The sequence below is a fragment of the Solanum dulcamara genome, chromosome 12 (genome assembly GCF_947179165.1).
Source record: "Solanum dulcamara chromosome 12, daSolDulc1.2, whole genome shotgun sequence".
Classification (NCBI taxonomy): domain Eukaryota; kingdom Viridiplantae; phylum Streptophyta; class Magnoliopsida; order Solanales; family Solanaceae; genus Solanum; species Solanum dulcamara.
The window spans coordinates 12,208,153-12,234,904 of record NC_077248.1 but is presented as its reverse complement, the minus strand read 5'-3'; the positions used below and the strand labels follow the sequence as shown (position 1 = coordinate 12,234,904).

General features: G+C 30.2%; 2 protein-coding genes across 2 annotated transcripts; both read right to left on the bottom strand.

Annotated features, from left to right (window-relative positions):
• Positions 1–10,350: 10,350 nt before the first annotated feature.
• Positions 10,351–10,707, bottom strand: LOC129875604 (non-specific lipid-transfer protein 2-like). The gene has a single exon (XM_055950897.1). The coding sequence runs from the start codon at positions 10,705–10,707 to the stop codon at positions 10,351–10,353; it is 357 nt and encodes a 118-aa protein (XP_055806872.1).
• A 7,901-nt stretch (positions 10,708–18,608) lies between these two features.
• LOC129877205 (non-specific lipid-transfer protein 2-like) lies at positions 18,609–19,670 on the bottom strand. The gene is made up of 2 exons (XM_055952690.1): positions 19,287–19,670; positions 18,609–18,658 (listed from the first exon to the last, which is right to left on the bottom strand). Exons 1-2 carry the CDS (start codon positions 19,619–19,621, stop codon positions 18,649–18,651), a joined length of 345 nt encoding a protein of 114 aa, XP_055808665.1. The 5' UTR covers positions 19,622–19,670; the 3' UTR covers positions 18,609–18,648.
• Between the last annotated feature and the right edge of the window lie 7,082 nt (positions 19,671–26,752).

Here is a 26,752-nt window from a genome sequence, read left to right as displayed (position 1 = left end):
ACATATTTGATAGCATTTTTTACCCGAGAAATAGACCCATTTTATTCACCAAGTCCTTCTTTCACGATCAAATTTAGAATAAAAGCATTACATTTAACATGTAAGAACTCATTTCCTAAGACGCCTCCTTTCCAATCCTCAATTTTTCTCTTCAAGTGTTTAATTGCAGAATCATTAGCAGTTGCATTAAGGTCACCGTGAATATGTTATCAATTTCCCAATTAAATAAGCACGCCTCAATCTCCTTAGCAATTGTTTCACCCTTATGATCTGATGTTTGAAAAAAATTGAGAATTTTCTTTTTTAGATTCCACTCATCATCGATCCAATGGGCAATGACAACCATATAAGTTAGATTTTGAAGTGATGTCCACGTATCACTAGTAACACATACACTTTGATTATGAATAAGCTTTTTAAGCTTTTCTTTCTCTTTTTGATATATTTTCAAACATTGTCTAGCAACAGTCAAGTGAGAAGGTAATTGAAAATTAGGCAAATCAACTGCTATTAATCTCCTAAAATCTTCCCCTTCAACAACTTTAAAAGGTGGTTCGTCAATAATGACAAACTTAGCAATGGCTCTCCTAATCTCAATGACGTTAATCACAATCTTTTCTACAGTACATGTACTATATGCTTGTTCTCCTTTTTTGTCTACCTTGATTCTTGATTGATTTATGTCAATAATTCTAATAGTGGAATTAGGACAAACCTCATTTAAATGTCTCCATAGCGTTGAGGTCTCATTACTACTTTCAGAAGCAAAGTTACTAGTACAGTAGTTACATTTTGCCCTTTTCTTACCCCATTTATCAAGATATTCAGTATAGTATTTCCAAACGCCGGATGTTCTCCTATAACTACTCACAAGGCTACGATCAGGGTCACAAAGAGTTGTTTGTTTCTGCTTTTTAGCATGATTGGAAGTAATATCACCGTCAAGCTCAGGTTCCAACAAAGTAATTGGAGATACTTTGTTGGTTACCTCCACTGACTCCACCTCTTTTTGAGTAGTTGTAGTTTCCATCTAAAAAAATATATCCGAAAATCTAAATAAATAGAGAAATCCAAAATCATTAGATAAAAACTAAATCAACAAGAAAAAATCTAAATCAGTGGAGAAAATCTAAAATAACAGAGAAATAAAATAAAAAACACATACAAGATGAAAGACTAGAGAAGCAATTCATTCAAGTAAAATTTCAAAGACACAAAAATAATTACACAAACAAAGAGTAGGAAACATACAAAAAGTAATCAAAAAAGTAAAAGGAAGAAAAAGTTACAGACTTACAGGGATTAAAGCTTCTTGAACTCAATTGTTATCGTGAGAGACTGAGGGCAGAATAGAGGTCTACAGGGTTTGGGAGGAAATAAGAGGGAACTGAAAATCTAACGAGGGATTTTTTTTTTGTGCTAACTATTTAGTAAGCGTTTTTTATTTTACTTTAAACGTAAATGGGCTTGGGGAACATGGGCTAGACTTTTTTCTTGGAATGGTCCTAAATTATGAAGAAAATAAAAAATAGATAAAGTTTAATAAACATATATAAATATATATAATATTTTAAATATGTACATATTTATCGGTTCGGTTCGATTTTCTTTATGGGTAACACCAAACCAAATCAAATGTTATCGGTTTTTAAAAATCTAAAACCAAACCAAATCAAGCCGAGCCATTTTTTGATTTATTAAATCGGTTTGACTTGATTTATCGGTTCGGATCGATTTTTCGGTCTCGTTCGAACACCCCTAATTGAACTCGATAAATATGAATAGAAAAATTACTTGAGTGATTACTTTTTAATAAATAATTACTAATTTTAGCGATACTTTTTATTTATTATCATTTATAGCACTACATAGCAATACTATAATAAATCTGCACTATGTATTAAAAGTGAAATATGCATATGATATAAATGTATTATAAGTGTTTTTAAAATATATTATGCTTGCTTTGTAAGAAATTGACACAATATATTATAAGTGTATTAGAGTGTGTGATAAATGTATTGTTCATCAATAAAATTTGTATTATAGATGTTTTATAAATTGTTCCATGTAAAATGTATTAAAAATGTATTATAAATGTATTATAAGTGTTTATTGAAAATAAAAATGGTATTGCTTATTACTATTTTTATTTTTATTCAGTGTTCGATATTCGCATTGAAATCCGATTAAATATGAATTTGCGTCGGAAAGAAGGGCCACTTAGCACTCCACTACAACCATCGTTGGTGACTTAATCATATTTGCTTCCCCGTGTTTTTTTATTTATTATTTTTCATGTTCGTTTATTTCACATAATAAGATACATATACTGATATAATATATGTTTTTAATATTTGTATATGATCCTTATTCGTGGTTATAACAATAAATAGAAGATGAAATATACCGCAACAAACATGGTTATCACAAAAAAATATAGCTAAATAATTTCCATCTTAATTTATCACTTAATCATGATAAAAATTAGTATAATTTGGTATAACTGATGCAAATTAGTTTTTAGCTCCTCTTAAATAATCCTGAACATAATATATGCGCAAGTTACTACGCTTTGTGATTAGTTAGTAATTTGATCTAAATTTTCTATTTTAATATATTTATTTTGTGTCCTTATGTAATATTCTATTTATTTTCTTATATTAGAACTTTTTTCAATTGCATTGAAATGTTTTTACTAATCATTTTCAATCTAATTCCCTTTTATTTGGTCTTGGCTGGATGATCCAAACAACAAACATTAGATCCCACTGGTAAGATCAAGTTTTATATTTAATAATTTTACAGAAATTTCAGTTAAAATCTCAATTCATTTATATTAATGTAGCAATTGTTTTTTTAATAGGTCCAATGTATTATAACGGAATTTATCATCTATTTTATCAGTACAATCCTCTAACACCTGTATCTGCATCATAAAACGATGCAGGTCGAATGACGTCAGTACATGAAATGCACGAGTATGTAAAATGGTAGGAAAGTAAGGACAAATATCAAGAAACTCCTCTCAGGAAGACTCAGCTCAGAACTCAACATCATCTCAACATCAATATGTAATGCAAGTTTAAAAATAATAATAAGCAATGCTTACTCAGTTGGGAGTTTCTCTAACTGACAACCATCACTTATGAGCTAGTGATGATACAACGAAACGATGTCGTTGCCACATCCATCTAATACCTTGCCAGAATAAAGGACATTACCATCTTGGATCCAATCATCAAAGTCCTCTTTTTGAGACTTAAGAGGCATAGCCTCCATCCTACACTGACTACGTACCTTTGGAGTTTGATTCAATTAAACTCTTACCTAACTCGGTGCTCAATACTACTCTCAAAACATGTGCTCATATTAACCTCATCATCTAGCCTCATTGGACTTTAATTTAAAACATCAAACTCATCTCAATGTATCATCATCATCATTACCTCTTCATCAAATCATTATACTTCAAAACATCTTACTCTAAACATCATTTAACCCAAAGAATCAAATTCATTTAAACTCAATGCCTTTACTCTTTCAAAACTCAATAAAATACATATATAATATTAATTCAAATCGCTCTTTTTGTTAATGCATATTAAAAGCCAACATCTTTACTCAAAATAGGCATGAACATCAAATTAATTAGGGTTCATGGAAAAGTAGCCACAAACAACAATTCTAATAATATGAGAGATAAAAATAATAATCTCAATGCATAAATATATCAAACTCAATAGAAAAATAATTAATTCATTTAGAATTCAAGAATTAGGGTAAAACTCAACTATAACTCAATTACGATGAATTTAAATATTGGGCGCATGGACGAACTCAATCCGATGCTATGAATAGTCCTACATACCTGGAATCCAAAGCTTTACTCCGAATTGAAGAACTCAATGAACACTCTTGAACCCCTAGCCTTTTCTTCTCGCTGGAGCGTTTACTATCCGGAGTATAAGAATCACCGGAATAGTATTTCTAAACTACTAAAAACTAAAACTATATTTGAGAATGAGTAAAAAGGTGTATAGAGAGAAGAGTTGCTTGAGAAAACTTGATGAATAAAATGAGAAAATAAGGTGGATATTTATAAGTGTGGAGGAGGGACCTAACAATAAATAAAAATAATTAAAAAAGATGATCTTGAAAATCCAATGGAGGATTGTGATGTCATGGATGATGTCAAATGGAAGACTATTGCTTTCATTGTTGATGTCAAATGGATCTAGATCTTTCCATGGTTGGTGAGATGAACTTTTTTTAATGGAATACTATTTTTTGGAGCTGCGTTTGAACAAGATAACTTCCTCATTAGGTTTTAGAGTCTCATATATATTGTAGCTCTAGAAGTGTACTTTCATGTTGTTTAAGAATCAACTAATTTGGAGCATCCTACAGTTAGATATTATTTTGCTTCTACAAACACTGCATTTCATCACAGCACCATGTATTGCAAAAATTAATTTATTTGACCTACTTAGCCTCCAAATCTTAAGATATAGTCTTCACAAAAGTTGTAGGTAACGATGTTGGGGTTGTTAAGAAATTTGAATCACCTAATTTGAACCAACTTATGAAAAATTATGCCAAAAAATCAAAGTAATATCATTTTTATCGAGAATTGAAACACCACATACAACGTTTTAGGGGGTGTTACAGCAAAATAAGGTAAGAGGTTCAAGAGCTTTTGAAAAATAGACCATAAGAACAAAAACTAAATTGGACCTTAAAAGATAAGGTCGGGATTTAGAAGTAATTAATTGAAAGACATAGTACAAAAATATGCCCTTTAACTTGGTCTTAGCTAACATCTATGGCTTCAGATTTTGGGTGTAGCAAGTAAGCACTTATATATATATATATATATAAATTTGAATAGGTAGATACACACATACTACGTGACATATTGTCACAACCCAAAAACCGAGTGTGATGACACCTGCCTTATCCTACCAAGACAGATCAACCTAAACAATCCTCGCCAAGGATAAATGCGGAAGTAAGAGAACAAATAAGAACTGACATAACTTAAGTGTTGCAAAAATCATAATATAATAAAAAAAATTCAAAACCCAGTACCACGAGTACAAGACACTAATTAATAATACAGATTAAAGAAATACACAAGTCTAAATATCTCCAAGGCTGAAATAGATTAAGGACATAATAAAAGGGTAAGTGACGACTACCGGAATGACTAACAACTACCTCACAAACTCCAGAAGTAAGCCTCAGACAATGATGCAGGAGGATGATCAAGACAATCCGGACTTGTAACTTACCCAAGTGTAAATAGCAAGGGAGTGAGTACCAACACAACAATGGTACTCAATAAGCATCCTAGTTGATCCTAAGTAATGGCAAACACACTGTACCCCGACTATATAGTCGTTGGGCTCAACGATCACTTTCTGAAAAGTGGCCCAATGGCTAAATTTCAGAAATTAAAAAAAAAATTATTATACCAGGCCGGTACGGGCCAGTGGACCGGTGGGCCAGCTACCGATCCGGGCTGGTGGACCAGTGGGCTGGCTATAGGTGCCTTATCGAGCCAGTCTTATCGGTCCAGGCCAAAAATTACACCGGACCAGCCCAATTTTTTTGGGGGGTGGGCCGGTACTTGGTCCAGTCCCTACCGTGCCGGACCCTTAATGGAACAAAAAACGGGTCACTCGGCCCATTTGACACCCTTAAGATAAAGTGTATACAGACCTTACCACTAAAATGGTATGACTAGTACTATGATAGACACTAACGAGCCTAAACCTATGCACTCCAAGAGAAATACTCCACTCCTACTAGCCTTCTACCCTAATACGCGACCTTCACTCCTTCCTATCTAGAGTAATGTTCTCGGTACTATGAAGTTGCACCATTTCTTGTCTAATCACCTCTCTCCAATACTTTTTCGGCCTACCTTCACCACTCCGAGTACCCCCTAAAACCAGCCTCTCACATCTCCTCACTGCGCATTAGCACACCTCCTTTGCACATACGCAAACCATCTGACTCTCGTTTCCCTTATCTTTTCTGCCACAGGAGCCACTCCTACCTTTTCCTGGACAACCTCATTCCCGATCGTGTCGCTCCTAGTATGCCTACACATCCATCTCAACATCTTCATCTCCGCAACATGCATTTTCTGAACATGAGATTTCTTGATAGGCCATAACTCCACCTCATAAAACAAAGTCGGTCTAACCACCACTCTGTAAAATTTACCTTTAAGTAAAATTTACCTTTAAGTTTAGGTGGTACCTTCTTGTCATACAGAACTCCAGAGGCAAGTCTCAATTTCATCCATGCAGCCCCAACGCGATGTATGACAATCATTGTCAATATTTCCACTATTGTGAAGTACGGACCCAAGATATTTAAAACTCACTCTTGAAAATAGTATGTCTGGCAAGCTTCCCTTCCACATTCGATTCATTCAACTCTACACTAAATTTACACTCTAAATACTCTAAAAATCTGTTTTTTCATAAATAAAATATTTAAAAAAAATTTATGATCAAATATATAAAAAAAAATTAATTCAAAATAACTTGATAAAAATATTTAAAAATTTATAGCTAAGGCTAGCTTATTAGCAGCCTTGCGGATGTCGAGACAAACTTTAACAGAAGCCTTGTATGTATCGGCAGATTTGTGGTGTGGGCGGCCCTGTTTTGGGACAATGAGTCCCCTGCACCTTTTCTGGGAATTGATTTTTCCTATCACTCTATCTGGATAGATGATTGTTATATATTATTTTATTATATTATGTTGAAAAGAAAAAAAGTTTTGATGATAATGTAATTATACAAAATTGATTGTTATAAAAAGTATTTTTTAATTATTTAATTATAAATTTATTAATATAAAAAAATTAAATAGCAATTAAAATTAATATTATATTTAAACGATTAATATCTATCCTAGGTAATAACTACCCAAACAAGGTGAATCTGGTATTTTTAGGCTTAGAATGGGCGTATCATCATATTAGTATATGTAAATATTTCACGATCCGTTTGCTAATAAGAATTATTCATTTTATTATTAATAATTTTTAATTTATTTCAAAATAAGTATTTGGTTGTTAAGTTTTCACATTCAACTTGGAGTTGAATTTTAAATTTTAAAAAGTGTTCCCAATCTATTTTCCGACTTCATCACATTTATAAATATTAAATAAGATATTTTTTTCCTTCTTTACAAAAATATAATCAAATACAATTCTATTTCAAAACTTTTAACTTTATAAATTTCAAATAAATAAAGGGAATAAAAAGATATCGGAAACTATGACCAAATGCCTACTTAATTATTTATACTTTGTCTAAATTCATCTCTTGATTTTCATTCTTTCATAATTGTCCTGGACTTCTAGCTTTCCTTTTTATATCGTTTGATGATGCGCAATAGTGTAACCATCAAAGAATATGATGTAGTGGATGAGATTGTTCTTCCTTTATTCAGAATGCTATAATTCGAACCCTAAATATAAAAAATATTCTTGATAAAATAGCCTTATGTGGCGCGAATAAATATACTAATGAAGAATTGCAAATTAAACAAGCTAACACAAAATACAAATAAATTGCCAAAAACCAAGTTCGACAATAATTATTTTGATAGTAAAGGTGAAATTGTTAGGGGAATTAAACGTGTTCAACAACATAGAAGATAGTACGGTAATATTTCTAAATCTCGGGAAAAGGGTCAAAAATGAAAGAAAAAGCCGTTCAGTGGTAAATCGGTGGATCAGAGATGTCTTCCGTCGATCGACTGTACCTTAAACTATTTGAAATGAACAAAAATGTCTTTCGTTTATAATTTGGTCCCAAAAATGCCATTGTCGTTAATATTTTGGTCTAGAAATGCCCCTATTATTATTTAATGGGTCCAAAATCCCCCTATTATTATAAAATGGATCAAAAATGTCTTTTTCCGAATAAATATATTTTTTTAAAAAAAACAAATCTTGTTCCTTATAAAAATATTATTTTTAAGGAATTCTATTCTTGTTTTCTTTCTTTTTAAATATTTAAGTAATAAAAATGTAGAAATTATTTTATTCTTCGTAATCTCATTTTATTAATTAAAATAGAATAATTTCATGTACTCTAAGTTTTAACGGATAATATATCTCATATATATAAGATCATCATAAATAAATCATTAATTTTTATTCAAATAACAATTAAAAATAATTATAATAAAATAAGAAATATTTTTAATTTTTTTCTAATTGAAGTAGAATAAACATTTGATAATAAAAGAAATATTATTAGGAATAAAATGTGTTCAAAAAAAATATATATATATTTATTTGAAAAAGGGCATTTTAACCCATTAAATAAAAATAAAGACATTTCTGAACTAAAATATTGACAGCAAGAGTATTTTTAGACCAAATTATAAATAAATAACATTTTTATTCATTTCAAATAGTTTAAGAACTTTTTTTGACTATTTTCCCTTATATCTTTAAACATTAAAGACCTTTCAAGTATGTTTAGAGGGCTCATCAAATTTGAGAAAATTATATTAGACACAAATATGTTACTTTTAATAATAACTCCTAACTTGGCAAGAGAAAGTTAATAGTTTGATCTAATACTCCCTCCGATTCATAAAAAGAGATTAATCAATTTTATTTTAATTATTCTGAGATAAAAGTATTTTAAGGAATATCAATGCAAAAATCTTTCTGAGTTGTGACTCTGAATATGTCTTGGGGCAAAATATTTATTGGGACCGCCACTGCTCCTTAGTCTCCAACTTCCATTTCAATTATCACTTTTATTATCAACATGGATGGTATAGTAGTGAGATTGTTTCATTTTTAATTAAAATTATTGAATTTAAATCTTAGAGAAAATTTTGTTGAGAGTATCACCCTCAAATGGACCTACAGTGAGCTATTCGAATTTAATTGAAGATCCAATGTGAATACCGAACACTAAATAAGAAATTTAAAAAATAAAGAGATAAGTATCAAAAACACACCTGCACTAAATATCAAAAACACACCTGCACTATCCTTTTTTTTTGAGTTTCATACCTAAACTATTGAGAGTGTGAATTTCGTACCTAAACTATTACTTTTTAGTTTGAGAAACACATCTCTTTTATTCTACTCTAATCATGGTGTGTATACTACACTCTTAAAACATTTCACCTTAACAAAAATTAAATAAATTATTAGAATTAGTTAAAATTAAAGAATAAAACATTACTATCTCCCACCCAAAAAGTGATAGAAATAATTTAGTATTTAACTTTTAACTAATATTAATAGTTTATTTAATTTTTGTCAAAGTGTAATATTTTATCCATGTGGAATGCCACGAGGCAAGTTTTTTTTTCAAAAAAATAGAGAAAGTAGACAGTGTATTAAATACACTACTGATGTGTGTTTCTCAAACTAATAAGTGATATTTTAAGTATGAAACTCATTTTTCCAATAATTTAGGTATAAAACTCGGAAAAAATGAATAATGTAGGTGTGTTTTTGATTATTTTATTATATTATGAGAAAAATATTTTTGTTTTATATGTAGTATTCATTCCTCACCATTAAAAACTACACACTATTAATATGATATGATAAAATATAAATATATTTTATTTATTATTATTTTTAAGAGGTGTGTAAAGTAAAGTAAAAATAAACAAGGAAATAAGTACTTTGTTATTTGTCTTCCTTTAAATTAATTTGCAATTTGTTATACAACATATAGGTATAGGTTCTCAGTCTTTGATAGTTCAATAATATCTCTCTCGAGAGAAATGAACTAAATAAGATAGTAAAATTAAGAATTATTATGAACTAAATAAGATAGTAGTAAAATAACGTATTATTATGAAAGATTTGGATTGTAATACAACGTAAGTAACCCCAAATGTTTCATTACAACACTCTTAACTAAATATGACTCCAAATTAAAGACCCACAAAATAGCTAGATCCACAAACAGGATCAAACTAACTCCACGCCATCTTTATTCTTCTCCTCATGATACTCTAGCTAGCTACTTCCATATTGCACTGATTAGCCTTACTGGACCCTGCATATATTAATTACCACATTAACCAAGTATATTAGCACGACATGGTTATGTATAATAGGAGTGATCGTTAAACATATCAGCCAAAATGTGACACGTTTCAAATTTCAAGGAGCAAATAATTTAACTTTAGTTTTAAGATATTTGAAATAAAATTTACATATTTAAAAATGAAAGCACTATATATTTTAAATTATTTATACATGAAAAATTTCTAATTTATTAGATTTGTTATTGCAAATCAATTTAATTACCAATGGTAGCATAATAAAATAAGTATTTAGAAGAAAAGAAGGTTAATAACATACTTAGAGCAGTCAGTGGAAGGGCTAATCTTGTAAGGAATGTTTACGCCACAAGCTGTAGGGAGACCAGCGGCTTTGCCCGCATCAATGCCCTTCATAGCTTTAGCGGCTGATTTTAGACAAGTACATGCTGTCTTTCGATCCGCTGGAGTCTTGGCTGCACCCAATAGACCCTTGATTCCGCCACAACAGCCTCCTAGAGGGCCACGGCCCGTAAGATAAGGGAGGCAAGGAGCCACGCTAGATGTAACCTGACCACATGTCAATGCCTCTGCATGGGGTGCAACCACCACCATGCACAAAATAACAATGCATGAAATTTTGCCTACCATTTCCATATAGCTAGAGTAGTAGTGAATTGGAGGATATTGCAAATGTATTGTGTTTGTTGGGTGCAAAAGCTAGTGAGACCTTTTGAGTATTTATAGAGGGAAAATAGGAAGTGATTAATTAATGACCGGTACACATATTGAGGCTAAATTCAATAACGCTTTTCGAGGTTACACATATTACTCTCACCGTTTCATTTTATGACTTATATTGGACGCACACTTTTTTTTAAAAAATATTTATTTTATTATTGTGTTTTAATAATATAAATTTAATTACTAGTATTTTATGTGATTATTTAATAATAGGATTAGTATTAAAAGAAAACTATAAATTTATTTTAAATTGCTGAAATTACTGATGTCTTGCACTTGTACTTATCCACTATATTAAAAATAAATATTTACATTTTAATTATTTTTTTTAAAAAATATGTTAAAATATAATATGGACAAAGGCATTCTCAAACAAAAGCGATATCTCTATAGAGACCCAGGGATAGCAATGGGTGTGGCAGGACGGGTTTAGAGCTAGGCGGGGTGGGGCAGATTGAAGTAATTATTATTAAAATTAATGTGGGGCAAGGCGGGTTGCGGATTTATGAGAGTTTAAGGTATCAATTAGAAACCCGAAGAAAATTAAATCTTTGTAATTAGTAAAAATAAAAAAATATAATTTTTTATCTTAAACTTTGACTTTAATTTTAACTTAAAAAAAAACTTAAACTAGACAAATGTTAATTAGAGTTAATTAGCGATTAAGAAACAATTGTTGAAATGTTAACTAGTAATAATTAATGAGTTATTGAGATGTTAATTAACAAAAAAAATTATGAATTTTATTTTTCATATTAAACTCAATTAAAAAAAATAACAAAAAAATTATGCTGGATGAATTTATGCGGCGCGGATCTATATGAATCGAAGTGGAGCGGATTGAAACCAAGGGATGTCCCTCTTTTGTTTTCACACAATTTTTCATCGATTTTGTACATTGTTTTTGGGAAAAAAAATATAAATATCATAAACCAACATACAAGTCGAGATTTTTTTTTAAAAAAAAAGAAACTGACATTGTTGTCCATAAGTTTATTTAAATTTTCATTTATTTTTAATTAAATAAATATAAAAAAATATTTTATTTAATAAATCGACTGACAATGTTGGTTTGTGGTAAGTTTTTCCGTTTCAATTTTGTTTGCCCTCTTATGATTTGATACGAAATTTAAAAAAGTAAAGAAATCTTTTGAATTTGATCGTCTGATATTATAAATATGTTAAATATATTAAAATTCTCTTTAATTTTATGATTTTAAATACATTAGGCAAAAAGTTAGAATTAAAAAATTACTAACTATGAATAAAACATTTTTTTAAAACATACTAAAGAAAAAAGGTAGAACAATAAATTGAATTAGAGAGTATTCATTTTCCAATAACTTATACTCCTTTTGTTCTATTTTATGTGACATCCTTTTCTTTTTAATCCATTTCAAAAAGAATTTGACTTTACTATAATTAGAAATAATTTAATTCTAAAATTTCACTTTTACCCTTAATGAAATGATTTACAAACACATAAAAATCTAAGAATTATTTTAGACCATAAGTTTCAAAAGTTTTTTTCCCTCTTAAATACCATACTAAATCAAATAATATTAGGTAAAACAGAATGAAAAAAATAATTAATAGAATGATATAATAAAATTATTCTTCTATTTTTTAAAGAATATATTAAGTCAAATATGAATAAATAAAAATACTGAAAAAGGGCCAAAAATACTCATGTACTATCCGAAAAGGTTTAAATATACCCCTCATCCATCTATTGGGCCAAAAATACCCCTCATTCTACCTTTTTGGTCCATTTTTACCCCTAAAACTAACAACCTTTTATTTTTTTAATTATTATTGTTATTAATTATTACGTGACATCTTTCTATTGGACAAATTTAAATTTTAACCCATCTTTTTTCTCCTATCTGCCCCGATCCATATTGATAGCCCCATGCCCACACCCAATTAAAAGAACATTATAATTTTTTATTCTTTTATTACTATTATATTATATTTTATCTTATCATACAATTAACCACCAATATATATTCTTTTCATCTTAAACTCACGAAACACAAGTAATAATAAATTGAATTATCTATTTAAATTCGATTATTCACACATTATACGAGATTAATATGCTTATTAATAAAGATCAAAATTTTATTTTCTAATATAAAATATTATTCGCTTTCTATTTTTATTTTCAAAAATGATAATACTGTAACTATGAATTTCAAAGTACACAATTAATTTCTTTTTAATAGGTAATTGACATTTAATATTATTGATCCATCTGTAATGACCCATTAGGTCATTTTGAGAACGAGTCCTCCTCCTTTCGTAGAAGACCCTTTTCGTAAATGTAAGTTGAAATTTTGGACCTTTCGGTAACCTCGGTTAATTAGTTGATGGGTAATTTTAGAGAATTAATTTAATTGGTGGATCAAATTAATAGTTTATTTAATTCCATATACCACTTGACCTATTTATTGAAATAAGTTAAAAAGGGTTATTGTTTTTTTATAACACAATTAATTTCTCAAACCCTCAAACTAAAGGAATCAAACTTTCATCGTGGCTTCGGCGAACGCTTCAGGTAAGAGTCGATTATGTTTTCTACTTAGATTGATGGCTACATATATGAGTAAGGAATTAGTATTATAATTCTAGGTTGAAAAGAAAAAGAAGAAGAAGTAAATGAATACAAATTTGAGTGCTTTTGTCTTGAGTTTTTGGACCTAGAATGAAAGAATATTAGTGGGACAATCATTGCCAATGATAAGGCAAAGATTGGTAATGATTTTTCCAATGATTGAAAAGGAAGTAAACGCCATGAATGGCAAATTTTGTACTTCTGGTCAATTCTCGCCACTGGTTTCGTAAACCAGGTGGCTTCAATTGTCAATAATTTTATTTTGTTATCACATTATAAATTAAGCTTTAATATATTGAGATCTGTAATTAAATAGCAAGAGTATTGTATTATATAAATATCAGTAGATTTATGATATTTGGAGGAACTGAAACTGAACCTTAGTCTTGAAATTCGAAAAAAAATATGGGAGTTGACATGTTAGGTGGTATCACGATTAGAAATTTGATTATAGAATTGTGTGCATTTTTGGGTCTAGGTTAGATATATAGTAATACGGGTGTTGTTAGTTTTGAAATCTTTTTGTGATTATCTATTTGACTATATTACATTAATTTGGAAGCCCAACAAAAGGGGAAGGCTCAATTTCGGAGTGATTGTTTGATTAGTTGAGGCAAGTGAATTTCTAAATCTCAGTTTAAGCTTGTAGATGCTTGTATTTCCTTGTTATGTGCACTGGGGAGTAATGAAAATTAGACTGGCTTATTGACTATATAATTGGCCTTAAAAATGGAGATGAGGGGTATAAAATGACGATCTAATAACATGTATTGGTGGAATTGATGTGATGAGATTATGGATTTATTTGAACATGTGAAATGACTGTTGATATGAGATAGAAAAAATTATTGTTGTTGTCATGTTATTATCGTGAATCATATGAACATTTATTGATTACATTAGTTCTGACATACTGCGCTGAGACTGAAAATGATATGAAACAAAGGGGTCAGGCCACACGCTCTGTGGCAGGTATTATGAAACAAAGGGTTCGGGCCACACGCTCTATGGCAGAATATGTATATTGAGGGGACGGGCCACACGCTCCGTGACAGATAACATGGACAAAAATATTCCCTATGGGTTTTAGACTGTAATTCAGCGGATGTATACCGATAGGACAGACATGCATCATTTCATTGCATTGCATCGCATTTTGTTGATATTTGTGAATTTGTGTTTTCCATTATTGCTCTGTATATGTTGAACTTGAATTGATATAACTCACTTGATGAGACTACTAATGAGTATTTGTGGACTGTATTATTATTATTGTGTAGAGTGTAGAATTGGGCTGGTTTTATGCAAGTTGTAGTTAAGGAGGTTCGGTTGGAATGACATGAGTACTTGTATGTATTGAGCTTTGATTAGTTTAGTTATCCACTTGTTGAGTACCGTGTTGTTTGGTACTCACCCCTTGCTTCTACACTTGTGTAGGTTGTGAGCCTGTACCAGCTTGATCTCCTAGTGTTTTCTAACACATCCGAGGCTATCATTTCGAGTATTGAGGTAGATGTTGCATTCATCTAGTGGACACCTCTTACTCTTTTATTATGTTTTAGTCCTATTCTAGAGACAAAAACATTGTGATTGTATTTTCTTTCGTACTTCGGTAATGTATTAGTGGCTTGTACACGTGACAACCAGTCTTGGAGGATTTTGAGATTATTTATTTGTTTTTGACTAAGTTAAACCTTGTTTTATCTCAATTACTTCCGCATTTACTTTCCATTGAGTTTTAGACTGACTTGTCTTGGTGGGTTGAGATGAGTGCCATCTGTCACGACCCAAGCCTAAGGCCTAGACGTGACATGGCGAATGAGGAACCCGAAAGTACCTCAATCAAGCCTCTTAGCATTCTTTTAGCCTTTCATAGGTAATGATGATAAATAAACAAGCGGAAATCATAATAGTAAATCTTCAACTTACATATGTCCAACAATACCTCTAACTATTAGATTTAACGGAGCTAAGAGAAGTCCCTAGCTCACCCTCAATCATAATAGAAGAAATGTCATGGTAAAATATCTTAACATATCATAAACTAGAAAGATAAAGGAGTATTGTTCCCGGAACATGGGAACTCACCAAAAGTAGTCTCCAATGGAATATCAACTAGCCACGTGGAGGAGAACGAGGAGGAGCACCGATCCCTACATGGTGATATCATGTAGGCAAAAGAGTATGCGTTAGTACTTTGAATGTACTAAGTATGTAAGGATGCATGAACATTGAGGAAACATTAAAACATTTATGTAATATGGAATATAATTTAATGTATGCATAATAAATCATATAGATATCCTTTAAAACATTCATTTTGTGGGAAATTAACCATAACCGACATTTAAGACCATGCGAGCTATTACATGGAATCCAACATAACCCCCTACGTTGGCCGGGGAGACTACTTGCCGGGTAGAACTCCGTCAACTTCATTCATTTCTTTAACTTTAACTTTAAGGGCTATTTATGGATCCATTAGCCTAAGCCTACAAGGGCTCCTATGTTGGCACATAGTTAATGAGACAAGGGGTTGCTACTAGGATTCCCTTATCGAATCCCACTTCAATGCCTCATTCGGTGCTAAGTCAATCTCACGGAATAGTTTAATACTTCAAAATATTTATAACATATAACTTGAGAATTCAAATATCATATTTGGTAGAATAGCTCATTAAAACATTTGATAATTCAAATATGCAAGAATTGTCCTTATTGCATAAAGAATCCATGATTCATATCATTTCATCATTCTTTCATTTCATAAGACTCCCTTTTTGATCATAGATATTGCTTTCATAAATATTTATTTGGAGTCAAATCTTTCAAGTCAAACTTTATTAAAAACATAGTAAAACTAGGTGGGTTCAAATCACTTCAACTTAAAAACATGTATGTAAATAAATATACATAAATACTTTGAAATCCATTAATTAAAAGTCATGCTTTAGACAACCCACCATGAATTTCAAGAACCTTTAAAAATATAAATAAATAAATTACTTGCAATCCATCAATTCATACCTATAAAATTATGTTGTATCAAAATAGATCAATAATCATTAGTTTAACCATGATTCATACTATTAAGTAAAAAAATAAAAATTACCATAACAAAAATATTACTTGAAATCAAGATATTTAATTGAAAGAGTTTTTGGACTACATGGGTGGAAGAACCCATGGATAAACACACACATAACTTAGAGTAGAGCTTAAAGAAAATAAATATAATTTATCATATAATCAAAATAATTTAGACATGAGAGTGAAAGGAATACTCTCATTAAAGCCTTACATACCTGGAAACCGAAGCTTTAGTTGGTACCGGAAGACTTAATGAACACTCTTGAGTCCTAGCTTCTCTCCTTGCCGGAACGTTTTGTGTACTATCCGGAATATATGAATCACCGGAATAGTATTTCTTCACCACTAAGAACTAAAACTATATTTGAGAATGTGTAAAGAAGTGTATAGAGAGAAGATTTGCTTGAGAAATCTTGATGAATAAAATGAGGAAATAAGGTGGGTATTTATAGGTGGGAAAGAGGGACCTAATAATAAATAAAATAATTATAAAAAAAATCTGAAAATTTAGTGGAATATATTGATGTCATGGATGATGTTAAATGGAGAAAAATTTATGTCATGAGTGATGTCAAATGTATCTAGATCTTTCTATGGTAGGTGAAATGAGTTATTTTTGACAGAATACTCTTTTTGGGAGCTACGTTCGAATAAGATAAATTCCTTATTAGGATTTGGTGTCTTCATAAGAATTATAGATATGGAAGTCTAGTTTCATATCGTTCAAGAATAAACCAATTTGGATAAATCTACAGTGAGATATGATTTTTCTTCTATCAACACTCATTTCCGTCACAACATCCTACCTTACAAAATTAATTTATTTGACCTACTTAAACTCCGAATTTTAAAATATGATCTTCAGAAAAGTTGTAGGTAATGATCCTATGGTTACTCAAAAATTTGAATCACTCAATTTGGATATTCTTATGAAAAGTTATGCCCAAAATACAGAGGTTGTATCATGTATAGGCGAAAATTAAAACATCATATACAACGTTTTTAGGGGATGTTACACCATCACACCCGAATTCGGGTTGTGACACCATCATACAATATATGATTAATCAATGTAATTGACGTTCATGAGTGATTTGTATATCAATATGTTTTTTGAATATATGTGTTTATAAGTATTCAAAATTGATGGCATTATAGTAAGTTTTAAGAAGATATTTTTCATAGCATAAAAAAGTATTATGATAAAAAATTCTCAAGTATGAAAATTTCTTCTTAATAAATTAATATATTTTTATGAAAACAATAATAAGATTATTGTTTTAATTAAATGAGATTGATGAATAAAATAAGTCTATTATTAAAACAAATGAGGCTTTAATGATATGACATGTCAATTAGGAGAGAATGAGGCTTTTGAAGTGTTAAGTATCTTTGGAAGAAAATAATGATATTTGAGTGATGTTTTGGTCCTAAAAGGGCAGTTCGGTGCACTAAAGCTCCCGTTCTGTGCAGGGTTCTGAGAAGGACCTGACCACAAGGGTCTATTGTAAAAAAAAGGGTTAAAAGTAGTCTTCAATTTTCGTTTAATAATTAGGTTTAACCTCGTTATACTATGTGATTATTCATATTTTGTACCCTTATTTGGACGGAAACCTGCAAATTATCCCAAATTAATCCAAATTTCTTAAAAACTATCCATTCCTAAATTGAAATCTATGTCCGACCCTCTGTCTATCTTAACCCAAACAAATATAACCCATTTTCCAAAAGAACTTCCAAAGGACTTCAAATATTGAAACATGTTGTTATGTTTGATTTACTTAATTCTGCACTTAAAGCTTCTTTGTATAGTTGCTTATTAAGAACATATACTTCTTCAGTACATAAATTAAATATGACAACATAAAATAACACGTGTTTAATTAACGTAACTGAATATTCTGCAAATACATAATTTAGTGATCTAACTAGATCATATTGATTAAAGCTAAGAAAGTAAGAAGTATATATTAATTATGAATTATACATGAAGATTGGATGGTAGAACAACCAACCACAAAAGTTTCATTACAAGACACAAAATAACAAAAAGTAGAAACGGATCCATAAGCAGGATCAAACTCTTTCGATCCCTTTTATTCTTCTACTTATAATTAGCTACTTCCAGATTATGTAGTGGATCAGCCAACCCTGCATCCTCACATTAAACCAACATTAATTAACCAAGAAACATTATTATATATATATATATGTACAATAATCTTCTCACTTAGTAGACAATTTATGTTACACTCTTTGGTTTAATTTGTTTGTCTTGTTTTTTATTTGCACGAAATTTTAAAAAGTAAACAAGACTTTTAAATCTTTTGATCTGAAATAAAAATGTGTAGAATCTATCAAAAATACACTTTAATTTTGTGGTATTAATCATGTCATATAAAATATTAGAATTAAATAATTGTTAACTGTTATATTATTTACTTTAATTGATCGCATGGAAGTACACATCCTTATGTAACATGTTAGACGTACGACAGTATTGGTAGTAGAAACCGTTCATTCTGAATCACAAAATAATTACTGTACAAAGTTATATGATTTACTTTTCTTTTTAATCAATTCTAAAAAAATAACACATTTCTATATTTAATAGTAACAATTAACTTTAAAATACTTATCACACAAATATCTAATATTTAATTTTATACCATAAATTTTAATTTTCTTTTTTTTTAAACTTCATGTCAAATCAAACAGACAGTTTTATGTTATTACTATATTATTTAATCTCATAGTATAAAATAGTAAATTAACGTACTTGGAGCAGTCAATGGATGGGATGATTTCGTAAGGAATGTTTACGCCACAAGTATAAGGGAGACCAGCGGTTTTGCCCGTATCAAGTCCTTTAACAGCATTAGCTGCTGATTTTATGCAACTGCATGCTGTCCTCCGGTCCGCTGGGGTCTGAGCTGCAGCCAACAGACTCTTAACACCACCGCAACAGCCTCCTAGGGGACCGCGCCCTGTAAGATAAGGGATGCAAGGAGCCAACCCAGACGAAACTTGGCCGCAGCTCATGGCCTCTGCATGGGGTGTAACCACCACCATGCATAATAACACAAAACATACAATCTTGCCAACCATTTCCATTTTCTTATCTTAGTAATAAATGTAATTATGTGTTTTGCTTGAGTGTAGTGAGACCTTAAAAGGGTTTTTATAGAGGGAAAATAGGAAGTAATTAGTTAGTTAATAGAGTGATGAAAGAATTAGTTGGTGGTTGAGGTAAACATAAATAGAACTTGTCCTATCTTCTTTTTTACCTAGTTCACTTCATTTTGGTGACGTAGCAACTTTCTAATTATTTGTACGTTTAAAATTTATGTGCTTTAGTTTGATTGGTTAATGAATCTTAAAAATTTAAAGAAGATTTTTGCATTATAGCTCATTGAGTTTTATTAGTATTAAGCATTATGTTATTTTTATAACGGAGTTAAATGAAATGTTGAAATTAAAAAATTTCTAGTATAAAAATTAAATGTGATATTTTTTAAAAGGGCTATAGAATGATATTGAGTGTACATGAAAATACAATTTTGTATCTTTCTCTTCCTACCTATTTACGTGGGGTAATTACTTTCATCTTAAATTTTACCTATCTATGTGAGACAAGGCATATAAGAAACTATGATCAAAGTACAATTTGTTTAACTCTCAAAATTTAAATATTATCACATAAATTAGAACAAAAAATAAAGTAAAGTAGAAGTTTCAAATGGACAGATTGGGCTGAAATTGGAGAGATTAAAATTATCTGAGTTAAAAACAGGATTGGGTCATGATCCATCCGAATTTATTTTGGATTAAAAAAAGTTGGACTCAAATGGGTTAAAAATTAGCTTGGGTCATAACACCACAAATTTGACCTGCTTAATCTAATTAATTTTTTTTAACATAATTGCTATTTATGTTTTGTAAATACAATTTGATAAATTTCAACTCAAGAAAATAAAAAATAAGCTCTTGACTTTGAAGTGGAAAGTCACCAAACACTATACCAACCAAATAAACATATAATTAAGATGACTCACTCAATATATTCAATGAAAAATAAATATATATAGTTTAATTTCTTTCGATTTTGCTAAAGATCTGCGTACCTTCTATCCTATCTAGACCTCAATTATGAAATTTTCTAGATATATTATTTTTGTTGTATTTTGATCCTAGAAAAATAATTTTAATTTACAAATAGAAATAATGGATATATAAATCCTAGAAGATATAAGGTTTGAATGTGATGAGATTGATTTAATTTAAATTATTTTAAACTCAATTCATAAAATTTAAAATAGAGTAAATAAATTACCTATATTTGAGTTTATTTTGAACGTGAATATTGGTGTAATATCCTCAATCAAATAAAGTGGCTGATTGCATCATGCACAATCTAGTGTTGGTACTTTCACCAATAGAGTATAATGATGAAATGGCCACTTAGTGCCAATCTAATAGTCGACTGAGTTGTGCTATAAATATGTCATGCTCAATCGTCTTACTACAAATTATTGGCTTGCTTTGACATCGCAATGAATTACTTTCTCCGTCACATTTTAATTATTATTTTGGTTCAAAAAAATTATTTCAAAATAATAATTTTTTTAATTTCAATTTATGACTTATTTTTTTATCAATTTAAAAAAAATACATTTTTATATTTAATAATAATTTAATTTTAAAATATACATAAAAAAGTTATAATCATACAATACATAAAAAGAAATTATAATCATACAAATATTTATGACTTATTTTATACACAAGTTTCAAAAGTGAGTCTTTTTTTTAAAACTTAGTCTCAAGTCACTGCATCACATAAATTGGAACGAAGGGAATAACATTTTAAAAATTTAAGACAAAAAATTGTAATTATTTTCAATTATACCCGGTAGCATTAAAAAGTAATGTTTTCATAATACAAATTTATTCTTAAAAAAATCTAATAATAGGAATAACTCAATAATCTATATCTATCTTTTTCTTTTAGAGGGTGTGGAAAAAATTTAAAACGACAGATAAAATAGCCAAAGGAAGTACTATACAGTCAAGTAATAACACAGGTGTGATAAAAAAATTTAAAAATATTTTTGTCAATCTTTCATTGTACTAAATTAATTTATTCAACTAATTTGATGTCATGATCCTCACCCGCCGTGATTGACATCCACTCTAATCCTTCGGTAGGAGAATCACTATTACAATCGAGACTAATCAACAACAACAAGAGATAAACAATTAAAGATGTAGAAACATGTTAAATAAGACAAAGGTACTGAGTCCCCATAAAATCAACCAACTCAAACTAAAACATGTGGAAATATCCCTAGAATCTGAAAGTCATTTTATCAAAACTCTTAAGATCTTCGAAGGCATTCTACTGCGTGGAAGAGGTGTCTTCGCATCATCTGGCAACACAACGGATTTGAATGAAAGAGTGGTAGGTAGTTGGATATCGCATAGTAAATATTCAGCTTGGACTACTTTTCATGACTAACAATAGTCAATGGTGTGATCGATAATGAAATTCCATATATAAGAGCATCTATCACTTCTTGAGTTTTGAACGATATAGAAGTTGAAGTTATGGAATTCTGTTATGAGAATAATAAAAATTGTAAATAATTTAGTATATTCTAAATTTTTTGTAATACTAATCAGTACTAAAGATAATGAATCAAATACAAGTGTGGAAAGATTATCGATACACCAGGCTTGATTTTGTCTTTATCAATCAGTTCAATCTGTTCTTTCATTTTGTCAATCATTTCAGAAGTGTCAGTTGCATCTTTCATGTCAATATTTGTTTCTTTTGATGCATTATCCTAAATTAAATGAATCATGTCAATACTAAACTTTTATATATAAAATGTATCACAAAATTTGTTCTGATACATTACCTTTAATGTATTAGAAACAACAACCTCTTCAAAATCTTTTGCAACATCTGATTTCATAGGATGTGGTGATCCATCCTCCATTTGTTATGGATTCTTGGATGGTTCTGCTTTCTATAATTATAATAATAACAATTACTTCTGTAACTGACTATTAAATTAGAAAATTATAGATCTGATACATGACTATGAAATGTATCGAGTAGTTAATAAGTATGACAATTAAAAAACAGACTTATTAATTTATAAATAATTTATGTACCTGGATATCTTTTTGGACATGAGATTGTTCATGTGATTCAGGGGCACCAACATTAATTTGATCATTATTGTGCTCCTTATCAAGGGCATCAGGTTCTTCAACCACATGGAATGGTTGAACAAAATCATCGTTTTGAATTGGAGTTGATGTGCCAGTCAGGTCATGATCAGGGATCTACAATGTTATAAAAAATAAAAATTGTAACATACTAACCAATTCAATTGTTTTAACAAAAAATACTATACTTAAGAGGGTGATTGAACTATATTTGCAATGGCTTTCAAGAGATCTGTATGATTTAAATCGATTTTATTCTTGAGTCGCTTGAACTTTCGGTCAACCTTAAAACAATAAAATGAAAAATCAGAATATATCAACATATTAAAAGTATATTGACTAACTTAAATCTTATACTAATAACTTAAGTATTTCTTTAGAGACTTCTTTAATGCTTTGACATACACCTAGTAAATTTGGTCCAATTAACTAAAAGATTCATCTCCTACCACTGATTTTGCCACTAATTTTGAAGTAGTAAAAACAGATTTTTTGATGATTTTTGTGATAGTACATATTTGTCTTTGATAGCCGTTTCTACTGAAATTGATTTTTTACCAGGGGTAGTCTTCATTCTTTGGGTAGAAAGTGGAGAAGATGTATCAGCAACAAGACCGGATCTTCTTAACAATTCTTCGAGTGGGTTAGTTGGAAAGTCCTCAAAGCCGGGAAGTTTTTGAGGTTCCATTCGTTTGGCCTTGAAAACTGATGTTGTAGCTTCAGTAGAAGGTTGACTACTAGGGATGTCAAGTGATTTCAATTCATCTTGTGTTGCGACAAGATTGGAGCATGTATACTAAAAAAGAATTAGAGTGAAAAACATGAATAACAAAAATAACGATCAATATGTATCATACTATCATGACAGAGACCTAATGTATGAGATTCAAGAATAATGAATATATCATAAATGTTATGTATACTGATTCAATGCAGAATTTAAAACTAAATAATCTTAAGCTATAGTTAATAAGCATCAGATGATACATATACATTTGATATAAATATGAATAGAATTTTATAAAATATACCTCACTGAAGATGCTAGATATGAAGTTCTCATATTTGGGCTTGACCGCAACAACATGCCAATTAAAAATTCTTGGAATACGATTATTGTCACGACCCAAGCCTAGGGCCTAGACGTGACATGGCGAATGAGAAACCCGAAAGTATCTCAAACAAGCCTCTTAGCATTCTTTTGGCCTTTCATAGGTAATGATGATAAATAAACAAGCGGAAATCATAATAAATCTTCAACTTACATATGTCCAACAATACCTCTAACTATTTGATTTAACGGGGCTAAGACAAGTCTCTAGCTCACCCTCAATCATAATAGAAGAAATTTCATAGTAAAACGTCTTAACATATCATAAGTTAGAAATATAAAGGAGTATTGTTCCCGGAACATGGGAACTCACCAAAAGTAGTCTTCAAACGAAGTCTCAACTAGCCACGTGGAGGAGAACGAGGAGGAGCACTGATCCCTACATGGTGATATTATGTAGGCAAAAGAGTATGCGTTAGTACTTTGAATGTACTAAGTATGTAAGGATGCATGAACATTGAGGAAACATTAAAACATTTATGTAATATGGAACATAATTTAATGTATGCATAATAAATCATATATATATCCTTTAAAACATTCATTTTGTGGAAAATTAACCATAACCGACATTTAAGACCATGCGAGCTATTACATGGAATCTAACATAACCCCCTATGTTGGCCGGGGAGACTACTTGCCAGGTAGAACTCCGTCAACTTCATTCATTTCTTTAACTTTAACTTTAAAGGCTATTTATGGATCCATTAGCCTAAGCCTACAAGGGCTCCTGTGTTGGCACATAGTTAATGAGACAAGGGGTTGCTACTAGGATTCCCTTACCGAATCCCACCTCAATGCCTCATTCGGTGCTAAGTCAATCCCACGGAATAGTTTAATACTTCAAAATATCCATAGCATATAACTTGAGAATTCAAACATCATATTCGGTAGAATAGCTCATTAAAACATTTGATAATTCAAATATGCAAGAATTGTCCTTATTGCATAAAGAATTCATCATTCATATCATTTCATCATTCTTTCATTTCATAAGACTCCCTTTTTGATCATAGATATTGCTTTCATAAACATTTATTTGGAGTCAAAGCTTTCAAGTCAAACTTTATTAAAAACATAGTAAAACTAGGTGGGTTCAAATCACTTCAACTTGCAAATATGTATGTAAATAAATATACATAAATACTTTGAAATCCATTAATTAAAAATCATGCTTTAAACAACCCACCATGAGTTTCAAGAATCTTTAAATAGATAAATAGAGGAATTACTTGTAAACCATCAATTCATACATATGAAATTATGTTACATCAAAATAGAACAATAATCATTAGTTTAACCATTATTCATACTATTAAGTAAAATTAAGAATTACCATAAGAAAATATCACTTGAAATCAAGAAACTTAATTGAAAGAGTTTTTGGACTACATGGGTGGAAGAACCCATGGATAAATACACACATAACTTAGAGTAGAGCTTAAAGAAAATAAATATAATTTATCATATAATCAAAATAATTTAGACATGAGAGTGGAAGGAATACTCTCATTAAAGCCTTACATACCTGGAAACCGAAGCTTTAGTTGGTACCGAAAGACTTAATGAACACTCTTGAGTCCTAGCTTCTCTCCTCGCCGAAACATTTTGTGTACTACCCGGAATATATAAATTACCGGAATAGTATTTCTTCACTACTAAGAACTAAAACTATATTTGAGAATGTGTAAAGAAGTGTATAGAGAGAAGATTTGCTTGAGAAAGCTTGATGAATAAAATGAGGAAATAAGGTGGGTATTTATAGGTGGGAAAGAGGGACCTAACAATAAATAAAATAATTATAAATAAAAAATCTGAAAATTTAGTGGAATATATTGATGTCATGAATGATGTTAAATGGAGGACAATTTATGTGATGAGTGATGTCAAATGTATTTAGATCTTTCTATGGTAGGTGAAATGAGTTATCTTTGACAAAATACTCTTTTTGGGAGCTGCGTTTGAATAAGATAAATTCCTTATTAGGATCTTTATAAAAATTGTAGATATGGAAGTCTAGTTTCATATCGTTCAAGAATCAACCAATTTGGATAAATCTACAGTGAGATATGATTTTTCTTCTATAAACACTCATTTCCGTCACAGCATCCTACCTTACAAAAATTAATTTATTTGACCTACTTAACATCCGAATCTTAAAATATGGTCTTCATAAAAGTTGTAGGTAATGATCTTGTGGTTACTCAGAAATTTGAATCACTCAATTTGGATATTCCTATGAAACGTTATGACCAAAATACAGAGGATATATCATGTTTAGGCAAAAATTGAAACATCGTATACAACGTTTTTAGGGGATGTTACATTTATCAACTCTTACAATAATTTCAAAAGGAACTTGAGATGCACATTCGTAAATTCATGCATTGAAAACACATGACATGCCGCCTAAATGATACATTTGTTTGGCAGTAGTAAACTTCTATCTCATGCCTTTCATCAATTTGAAAAATGTTATTTGACCCCATGGGAACTACTCATATCTGCCATCCTCTACCATTCTAAAGTCATTAACAAAAATAGGTGAATCACTTAGTTGAGAAAAGACAAAAGTGTGGATGAAGTAGAGAATGGCCATCTGAACAACGTCTTCATTGGTTTTCCATCCTCCCATAAGGAAACGCTGAACCAAACGTCTTTTGTTTTCCTATTTTGTGCACCAGAAAAATATCTAGACAACAATCTGCTTGGGAGTGCATCCGAGTATCTAAATTTATTAATATTATCGGTACATCACAAATTAATAATAATAGCAAATTTCTTGATTGAAAAAAGGAGTACATTATCCTAAATGTGACGAATGTGCAATTCATCTTTGTTTTTCTGCTCCACCTTGAGAAGTAAGAGATATTTGATGATTTGACCTTGAAAATTAC

What these genes read in the sequence shown, in the direction of transcription:
- LOC129875604 (XM_055950897.1), bottom strand. Translation starts at nt 10,707, where the DNA reads ATGGTAGGCAAAATTTCATGCATTGTTATTTTGTGCATGGTGGTGGTT.
- LOC129877205 (XM_055952690.1), bottom strand. Translation starts at nt 19,621, where the DNA reads ATGGAAATGGTTGGCAAGATTGTATGTTTTGTGTTATTATGCATGGTG.